Source organism: Diplotaxodon limnothrissa, linkage group LG13 (genome assembly GCF_057381915.1).
Source record: "Diplotaxodon limnothrissa isolate DT_005_m linkage group LG13, D_limnothrissa_male_GT1.1, whole genome shotgun sequence".
NCBI classification, from domain to species: Eukaryota; Metazoa; Chordata; class Actinopteri; order Cichliformes; family Cichlidae; genus Diplotaxodon; species Diplotaxodon limnothrissa.
Genome location: NC_140608.1, coordinates 22,406,666 through 22,417,315, shown reverse-complemented (window position 1 = coordinate 22,417,315; position 10,650 = coordinate 22,406,666). Strand labels below are relative to the sequence as shown.

Sequence of the window (10,650 nt, the reverse complement as noted above, 5' to 3'; positions counted from 1 at the left end):
CTGGGGGCCATCCGTCACCACCCTTATCCAGATCTGGTGTCCTACTTCACGAGAGAGCTCTGTCAAAAGACCCACAGGATGTTGAGCGTGGAATGTAACCCACCAGCATTTCCGAACCTTTGGTTAATGCCAACGAGTCAAAAAAAGCATCTTTAAAACGCAAACGGTTTCTCTTCCGATATGTACTTTAGATTTAAGTTTGAAATAAATCACATATTCTCTGCCAGCAGCATTTTCAGGGGTGTGTTAATGGGAACTGGTTAGTATAGTTTGGAGCATGCTTGATTTCATTGCCCAGGTAACAAAACCCACTTGATCCAATTATGTAATGACATAAGCCATATAGTCCCTGCTAAAAGAAGACTTTTCCAAATCCCCGAGGCACAGGATGCACAAGAAACACAACTCCATGCACAATCCAAATTACAGCAACCTGTTTTTGGATCATGTGTGCCATTTGGGGACACATTATACAAAATATTATCCCACAATTCATTTGTTTATTTTTCATTTTACCTACAAAGGTTTCTGCAACTCACTGTGACATGGCATAGACATGCAAAATGAGTTATTTCAATCTGATGCACTGATTATTACATTCATTTCAGTTTACACATTGAAGCAAGTTTACACACAGAGTCATAATGACCAGAAAAAGACTGTGACTTTTCCTTTAAATGATCACGCTTTTATTCCATACTGAAAGAGGACACGCTTATTTGTCATGGCTCTAAAGTCATACGTTTGGAGGCGACTGGTGGGTGATCTCATAGTGAGCCCATAGACAGGGACAGGCAGGAATGACACACAAAATCCATACAGAGTCATGTCTCCTCCACGTCAGTGCCAGAGCCTCCATCTGGAAGCCTCTTTTAAAACCTCTGCAACGACACTGGGGCAACACTCCTCCCCGATGAAGGAAAAAAAAACATCAGATGGAAAGTGTCAAGCAGCTAAACGCCATCTGTTCTCTCCACCTCCGGGTTTTTTTTCGAGCTGATGATCCAGTTTGAGAGCGCACGGAAAGGGAGATTTGATCGGGGGCGGGTTTTTTGTCATATCAGAGAAGAGCCCTGCACATTATACACACACCGCACTGTGGTGTGTGTATACATGAAGTAATGTTTCGCCCGCAATTCTGTTGAAACATTTTTATTTTTTTTAAAAATTCATGTACAATAATAATTATTTAGGTTGTTTTGAGGGCATTTGGCCACTTTACTTGTCTTCTCAGCATCCATAAAATCAAAACACAAAGTTTTTATAAAGTTACAGTGTGTCATAATTAACACTTATAACACCACATGTTGTAATTCTTACTCAGTGGTTTTTACAGATAAAACAAACGTGACATAACTTGCTAATCTGTAAGCTTTCCAGCTGTCGATAAGAGAAGTTATTAATTTGGCAGCGTTAAAGTGCTTTGATTGGGCAATAAGACTAGAAAAAAGCCATTTATCATTTACTAGATGCTGAGCTGAGCTTTCAGTTTACCCACAGTGGCCTTTTAAAAGAGAAGGATAATGTAGGATCCTAAAATGTGTTGCCATATGCTTGCTGGTTTCAGAAAACCTGGATAAGGCCGGATCCTGGTTTGGAACAGCCTGGCGTGCTACAGTTATGACACTGAGGGCAGTCACACAATCAGAAAACTGCTTGACCAGGTTCAGTGTAAATGCCAGATCCCAAATATGACTCCCAGTCAGGAGAGGACTCATAATGGGGTTTTTAATGTCCATGTAAAAGTAACCGACTGTCTGAAATGGAGCAATTTCTGTGTGCTGCTTTGTAAATCTGTTTTAAAAGTCAACAAAAAACAAACAAACAAATTCCACAAACGTGTCAATTTCTTTTTAGAATTAGTGAAAATAATATTGCAAAGCTATGTCTAGTAAACATTTTACAGAAAAAAAGAACAAAACAAGAAGAAAATGAGGAAATACCCTGGTGCAAAATAAACTAGAACTTGAACTTTTACTTTAAAAAAATATTATATTCCCAGAAATGAAAACTAATTGGGGAAAACCTCAAAAAGAAACAGAATCTTGAAACGCACAACATATCTTATCCTAACCCCTCAGTCATGATAGGGGCCATTAGATTTTTTTAAGATTTTATCATCATCTTTAATGGGTCGGAAACCTGTGATAAGTCATGGGACTTCACCAATCACCTGCTGTCAGTTGATTGGAACTTTCTAAATGTCCCACTGGGGGTTTTTCCAAGGCAAATGGCGTGCGACAACCCATGATGTCAGAGTTTCAAGATTACATGGGAAAGTAGGAGTTGCAAATCACCTGCTAAAGTTGACAGATTTTTGGCTACAAAGTCGACTCTGTTTCCAGTGTTGTATTACATTTTCAGCCTTTCCTTTCATTCTTACTGGAAGCAGTGCTATAAAAATCTGTTTCTGCCTTCTTTTAATTTGTATTGACCAAGATTTTAAAACTCTAAATAAGACTGAAAGAGTCCTAGATAGAAAAAAAATAATTTGATAAGAGATTAAATTGCTTTTCAGGAGCTGCAGTACAAGCGACTGGCTATGGTTTCATGTGTGTTGTGTTTTTCCTTGCACGTGTGAGAAGGAACCATCAGAGCGTCGGATCCACTTCATCCAGTCATCTGTCCCAGCCTCCCCCATCTCGTCTTCATCCAGTCAGCCTGAAAAACTGCACCACTGGCATACAGTGACACGACGTAGAATCATTCAGCATCGCTGCTGTGTCATCACACACACGATATCCACGATATTCATTATATTCACAACATGAATGTATAACAGGGATTTCCTATTGTGTATTTTGAGGTTGGTTTAGTGTATTGTGAGTCTGAATCTCACTCAGTCACCTCAAAATATATCAGAATTTTCCAATAATTAAAAATGGGACAAAAAGCCATATTTTGACCACACCTAAAGAGACATAAATGTACATTTTGAAAAGCAAAAGTAATTGGATGCATGGAAACATATGTCAGCTGGTTCACTCTGCTGGCAGTTTATTTTGCTCTCTTGTAAAAATGTGACATTATAATTAATGTCAGCGACATGCCAGCAGAGCAGTGCGGGGGAACTTTTCAGCTTGTTGCAACTTCTTGGCCGTTCTCGTGAAACCAGCAGTCACAGATTATCGCAAGTCACGGTTACGCAGCATTTCTGTGTATTTTTAACATCCTGAGTCATTCGTGCGACTTTGTTCCTGCCTAAATAGAAACGAGGAAGGGAGTCACCGTCCAGGGCTTACTGTTAAGATGAACGCACCTCTTCTGAAATCTGTGAATTATTCGTTAGGTGGAATTTCTTTTTCTTTTTTTTCTTTTTTTTGTAGGCCTGCCGGAACAAATACAAAAAAAACAAGCGTCTCTGATTTAATAGCCCCGTAATAATAAAATACAACATCCTTATAGGTGTTAGGGAAATGACATCACTTTCAGCTCATGGAAATGAAAACTCGATGAGCTGGAAAATTAACAAAATGAAATAATTTTATTGGGAAATTTTCTTTGGGACTTTAATACGTTGAGCCTGTTGGTTTGGTCTGTGTCTTTCCTTTGTATTTGTATTAATTTGCAGTAAAAAAGTGCTTTACAAACTGGAGATGTGGGATTTAAAAGTAAACACTTAGGAGGGTGAATTTAAATACAGATTGTTTTATGAAAATTGCATAATAAACTAAATATATTTGACACCAATTTTGACTAGATAGTTGTTTAAGCATTTGTTTAGGTTGAAAGATATATATTCAAGACAACAGCAGCAATTATTAACCTCAAATTTGTCTTTTTTTATCATAGAAGTTTCATTTATCTGATGCAGTGTGCAACTTTATGATTTCAAATACAAAAAAAAGCACTGACAATGTGCACAGTATAAATTCACACATGGCCCTCTGGATACTGGCTTTCGATTGCTGTGTTGATGGCTCTGATGCTCTCGGTGCTATACTCCACTGCCCACACATAGTTTGCCTGCCTCCCTGCTGGTGCGCTGGTTCAGTGGCTGGTCAGGAGAGCTCAGGTGCATCAGCACAGAAACCGAGGCTAGTGGAAGAACTGGCAACCAGCCAGACTACTATGGGAGGTCCTATATTCTCCTACACAGGAACATTCATAGTAGCCACATTTCAGATGATAATCAGCCACAAAAAAAAAAACACTAAGAAAGTGGACAGTTTATGTGCATTTGGATTTTTTAGTACCCAAGAGACGCATGAAGCTTAAGATTTGACTATTGAGATTTGCTGCTTGTAGAGGAGACACTTCTATAGGTCACACAATTTATATAAGCTGTGCAGAAAGGCGTATCGCTCCTTGATCACAGAGAGCATTTCATAACCGCCCGAGGAGGCACCATCCTGCCCCGGATTGTGTTGATTTTGTTTGTGTGTACGTGCAGCTTAAAACTCATCCCATTGCTTCCATAACAAGTGCCATTTGACACACCAGTGTTTCTCTATTTAGACTGTAGTTCATGCATTCCCCTACACTCGATTAAATCTCACTTGTACGTGTATATGTGTGTGTGGCAGTTTGTCTCTATATCAGAGGGAGGTTTGTTGGAGGCAACTTTACAAAGTAGGGACAACTAGGTTTCAGTTATCCTTCCTAACGCAGCGTGCATGACAGATCCAAATCTTTCAGAACTGAAGAGCATTTAGATATTTCAATGATTTAATGAAACGTTGTGTCACCTGGTTATGAGAAGTGCAGATGAAGTACTATCTACATGAGGGGATCCTCATATCTTTTGACCTGCACAATTCCTATGATTCATGCCTGGTGTCACGTAGCACTCAGAACATGCCTGTAAAGTTCAGGTAACCATATTCACCTGCTGTTAATAATGAGGCGGAGCAGCAAAATCCATTTAATAACAAATGATCACCACCTTCTTTTGATATCCTACACTCACCTGTCCCAATGACTTGTAGGCCTGACCCAGAATTAGTCCAGAGAGAGCAGAAGACACGCCAAAAGCACAAACGCACACACACATAAAGAGATCAGAAACACAGATGAGCACCTCGGATCTAAAGAGCCGAGTGAGGGTCACAAGAAAAACAGGTGATGATAATATCTTTAAACTAGTGGAGGGGGAAAAATAGATCAAAAATACCCTGATATCATATTCCTGTTATGAAAAGGTTACAAAGAGGAATTGCACCCTTAATAACCGTCTTTTGCAGGAGATTCGTGACCAGCTGAGAGATAGCGTGTGACTGTGCAGCCACGGTTACCCATACAGATAAAGGAGGATGGCTGTCGTGCACACAAAGACACCAGGTCTCATCGGTCATTCAGATGCCTGCACTTTCTTGGAAAGAGTGACAAGTATTAGGGAAGTTATTTGTACCCCCCACCCCCCTCACATGAGAGGGGAAATTCCATCTTTACACTTGTAAGTGTGCTCGTCACTCATTCACTGTTTATGTTTCGTTTCCCCTTTTAAGTTTAGGAGTAAAAAAAAAGAGGTTTTGGATTCATTTAATGCACGTCTGTAATTTGAATAAGCGTATCCTTCGCATGCAAGCATCAAGTGCTGTTTGGTCTGGCAGATAAAAACAGGTTAAGCCTCCCACACTATTTTTGCCCCAGTTTCTGTAAAAAGGCACAATCGCTCGAGCTGCAGACAGAGTCCTCTGAAGTAACGTGAGAAAGGATTGTTGTGATTTCTGATCAGGTTTGGTACGAGAGTACAACAGGCTTGCACACTGTTGCGTGTGAACCTCTGGCTCACTGCCAGATGAGACAGCGTTAAGGACAGGTTGCATAAGAACTGAGGTATGTTTTTATTTTGAAAGAGTGTGTGTCACGGAATATGGTTTAAATTAGAAATATGCCTGGTCAAGAGTCACGTAGGCAATTTACGTAGACAAGCGATGACACTGATGGTTTCCTGCTCTATCATCACCTTCTGGTGGTTAAGATAAGCAGGACACAGACAAAGTGCACGCATTAAAAGGGAACTAGGGCTGTGGAAAATAGTGCACAGAGTCTAAATCACAATGAGGCAATGGATACGTTTAGGAAAGCTGCTATATTTGGGCTTTAGAAATATAAATTAAAGCTGTAAAGCCAAAACTATTATATTTGATACACGATATAGCAAAAAAAAATCTTACAAATTAAAACCTATATATGGACAGTAACATTTAATTTATTATTTTTTAATAGTTAAAGGATTAAAATAAAAACTCCAGTTTAAAAAATATAAATGAGAATTTATGTCATGAACTATAGAATACATCTCATCAAGTTGTTTAAATCATGAAGACCAATGCACTATAGATGCTGAGTTCCAAAAACTGTGTAAATGTTTTGTGTTTTGTTGAGTCACTGTGATCAGATTCTTGATTGATTTGATGTATTTCATTTCAAGTAAATATCACTTGTACTATTGTACTGCTTGCAAATATTTGTATTTATATTTTGACAAATTGTGAATAAAGTTATAATCAAAGGTATTAGTAACTATTAATCGGGGAAACAAGAACTAAAATTATTGTCATTACAAAAAGCGAGGAATCTCATCTGCAACATAATGCTGGACGCAAGAATGCAATACCTCGTTTTAATGGCGCCATCGCGAGGAAAAACATCACAATGCCCAGAGCTCTTTGAGTAAGTCATTCGAAATACTAAGTGTGCATTGTATTTAATAAGAAAGAGCACTTATCCTCATGCTAGTGCACTTAATCATCATTTATAGTCACCTTACAGTCCCATTATGTCGTTTCCCGAAAGTCTTAGTCAGAGATTAGCGGTCAGAGTTATCACGACATGACTGAAAGAACAAGGAAGAACAACTGTCAGAAAATGATTAACTTAAAAATGTTTATTTTGTTCCAAGAAAATATAGTAATTATATTATTATTTGACTGTGGTTATTTAGCATTCTTTAAAAAAAAGAAAAAAGAAAAAAAAGACCAAGTTTAAAATATATGAGGGTAAGGCTTGCAAGTTAAACTATCCACAGATTTAACTACACTTTTTGTATAATACAAACTACAGTAGGAAAGGCAATTTTGAAGTTCTGTATTTATATATTGTAATTACCCGCTAAGCACTTCCGGGAACTATCTGAAGGCTATTCGATTCACGTGACGATCATGTTCTTTTTAGTTTTCTCAAAAAATTGTTAACAATTAATACCGGGGATACATAAGAGGGAATAACTAGGGAGGAATATAATAATAATAATAATAATAATAATAATAATAATAATAACAATAATAATAATAATAATAATAATAATAATAATAATAATAATAATAAAACTTCATTCATTTGCATTTCATTCAAATATTCAAATTCAGGAGAAGCAGAAGTTGAATTAAGTATGTGAAGTCTCTCTCCATCCAACAGCTACATAGCAATGGATTGATGTTAATTAGAACTACAACTCCCATGAATCGTTTCACTCGGCAGCACTTCCGCAAACGACCAGCGTTTTGGCGTAGAATGATAGAGCACTCCTCTACCGCTGACGACATGGCTGTGAAAGCGATTTTGTTTGATTTGGACAACACGCTCATTGAAACGAGTCGAGCAGGTGAAGTGGCGCTAAAAAAGGTAATAAAATAAAGAAATTATTCGCCTAGAATTTAAGTTATTTCCGTCAGCTAATTACAGTCGGTTTTTGTAAGTTTTACATGGAAGTGCGTAGACTAGTGACGTCTTTCAGTCAACCCAATGATACATTTATTTTACTGTCTTCAGTTCGGGGCTCTTTATTGTCTATTTTAACTAACTGAGTGGCTGTTATGGACGTTTGCGCTGCTGTTGCTGCCTAGTTTTCACTTTTATTGTCCGATTGGCAGGACCGCATACGGAGTCCGGAAGGGGCCACTATTCAGCTAATCACTAAACAGGCAGGGGCTCCGTTTGTCCTTCTTTCTAAAACTTTCGGATTGGCTAATCCTTGCAAACCAAAGTTTTGAACAGCTAGTGGATGGGTGTGCTCACAGACAGAGCAGTGCGTCTGAGATGACCATCCCCGACACTCACACTGTACAAGAGAATAAAGAAAGGGAGATTAGAAAAAAAAAAGTTGTTTTATATATATCTTTTTTGCTACAACAATTCCAAATGCCACTAAAGCATGGAAAAATCAGAAAAAAAAAGCACATAATACATGTGAGGAACTAAAATCCTGTCGCACCTCAAAATTGCTTGTTTAGAGTACGAGAATACTAAAGCCCCTACAACCACCTAAATAAATGCCCTTCTTTGTGTCTTTGGTTGTTCTTCAGCCACAGATGACTATTTTTATTTTTATTTTTTGCATTTGCATAAAATGAAAAAAGGATTTTGGAGGCTAACATCTTGTGGTGAATTTCTGAATTTCATACAGACCAGTGAATTTTTGAAGACCACGCTGGGCCTTGATGACAGCACCGTCTGCACCATTTGTGACAAGTTCAAGCAGAAGCTGTTCCATGAGAATTTTGACTGCTCAGCTGGTCAAACCATAGATGATGTCCGTGCGCATCACTGGGAGGAAAGCATCAAGGAGACTGTAGGGAATTGCTCTACGCCTTCTTTGCCAGCTCAGTGTTATAACATGTGGAAAAGCAGTCGTCTGGAGCTTCTCACTCTTTCTCCTCAAGTATGCAACCTCCTGAAACAGCTGCGCAGCAGATACAAGCTGCTGCTGCTGACCAACGGCGTAGCCCAGACCCAGAGAGAGAAAGTGGCGACGGCTGGATGTGAGGAGTTCTTCGATGCCATTGTGATCGCAGGAGAACACAAAGAGCAGAAACCATTCCCCTCCATCTTCAGGTTGTGTTTCAGCATGCTGGAGGTAGAGGCTCTGGACTGTGTGATGGTGGGAGATTCTCTGGACACAGACATTCAGGGGGGCTTGAATGCCGGAGTTCGGGCCACAGTTTGGATTAATAGTGCAGGGGGGGGCGCGTCAGAGAAGCCAGACTACACTATCACTACTGTTCTGGAATTACCAGATATTCTGGCACAGCTGCAATAAGAACAACTGGTGAAGAGTGAATGAGTTTTACTTGAGATGTTGTGGGAATTTTTACCTATTGATATAATTGATTTAGATATGACTACCGTATTTCCCGGACTACAAAGCGCACCTGAATATTAGCCGCACAAGCTAAAATCAGGGGAAAATCCTGTTTTGTACATACATTAGCCGCACCTGACCAAAAGCCGCAGGTGTTTCAATGTTGACTTATCATATGTAAGAGAATATGCACAAAGGGAATTGTCAGGAAAGAGATGGCTGTTTGGAGACACACCACTTTTATTAATATTTTGAAAAACAAGTTATGGGTACATATTTGCACATGTAGTACATAACAGTAACCTACAGCACACCAGAAAAATAGATTCGGACTACCTTTTAGGCTCAGGTGCAGTGACACGGCTTTAACAAGAAGAAAAGTCAGTCATTCACCATCTTTCTCTTCTTCCTGCGCACTAAAACCACCAAAGTCCTCTTCTCCAATGTCGGAAACGAACAGGCTCAGGATGGCTTCGTCATCCACTCTCCGCTTCTCTCCTTCGTTGTCACTTTCAAAACCAAAGAAATCCTCGTTGTCAGTGTCAGAGTCGAACACCCTCTGAAGGGCCGTGGCGGTGTCCTCCTCTCCATCATGCAGCAGTCCAGCCCTTCAAAATCCGTTGGTGATCGTGGATGTTTTCGCACTTTTCCACGCTGTCAGAATCCACCGGTGGAGTTGAGCATAACTTGCTTTTCGCAAGTTTATCGCCGCTCGTCATCCACGCCTCCCGCTGAACGCGTACCGCTACTTTGAAGTTTGTTTTTCGCGCTACTTCGTACGGCACTACGTTGCCTGGCGGACGGACATGTGACTAACATACCACTCTTGAACCCCGATCCTTCCGCCAGGCAACGTAGTGCCGTACAACAGCGGAACAAACAAAACAAATCGTCTTACGATATCACAAAAATCATGGAAAATCCATAGAAAAGCCGCACCTGACTAAAAGCCGCAGGGTTCAAAGCTTGTGCAAAAAGTAGCGGCTTATAGCCCGACAATTACGGTACTACTCCTATTAGTTTTCCAGTGTTCAACGAGGTGCATTTTAATTTGAGGTTTCTGGTTGGGATTTTAGACACCGTAATTTTGAACATAGAGTCTGTAAGAAAATGTGTGTTGAAGCTTCACTATTATACACATGAGGCAGTCAAAGTAATTGCATTTAGTTAAAAACTCGAGTACAGTTAAGATACTTGTACGAGATTATTAAGCATGTTTTTGACATTGGCACTGTTGGGTTCAAGGCATTTCAGACTGATGCCCTATTGTAATCACGTTAAATTTTTCCATAGCACATGCATTTCTGTATTCAATTCAGTAATCACATTAGTTATAATTTATTCTTCAGTTACACAAAGTTACCTGCATGATGAAATAAAAACACGTGTATATAATCAGCTAATTTCAGCTTGTGTGCTGGGAGGAGTTAAATGGACTGAACTAAAGTGCTTTTATAAAACTTGCCTCATTCACCCATTCATACGAGCACTGTTTTTCTATGCCTTACCTATGTAAGTGCTTTCTATCTAACATTCACAGTGTCATACACCGATGGATTGGCAACTTGGGGTTAGTATCTTGCCCAAGGCGTGCAGACTGGAGCAGATGGGGACTGAATCACCAG

At 39.5% G+C, this 10,650-nt stretch overlaps 1 protein-coding gene across 1 annotated transcript; it reads left to right on the top strand.

Moving 5' to 3' along the window:
- The first annotated feature begins 7,458 nt into the window (after positions 1 to 7,458).
- nanp (N-acetylneuraminic acid phosphatase) lies at positions 7,459 to 8,983 on the top strand. Its single transcript, XM_085369615.1, has 2 exons — positions 7,459 to 7,569; positions 8,351 to 8,983. The coding sequence occupies exons 1-2, from the start codon at positions 7,459 to 7,461 to the stop codon at positions 8,981 to 8,983; spliced, it is 744 nt and encodes a 247-aa protein (XP_085225741.1).
- The last annotated feature ends 1,667 nt before the right edge of the window (positions 8,984 to 10,650 follow it).

Excerpts from the sequence above, each read along its gene's own strand:
- nanp (XM_085369615.1), top strand. The coding sequence starts at position 7,459 with ATGATAGAGCACTCCTCTACCGCTGACGACATGGCTGTGAAAGCGATT. Across the intron at positions 7,570-8,350 it reads GTGAAGTGGCGCTAAAAAAG|ACCAGTGAATTTTTGAAGAC; the intron begins GTAATAAAATAA and ends AATTTCATACAG.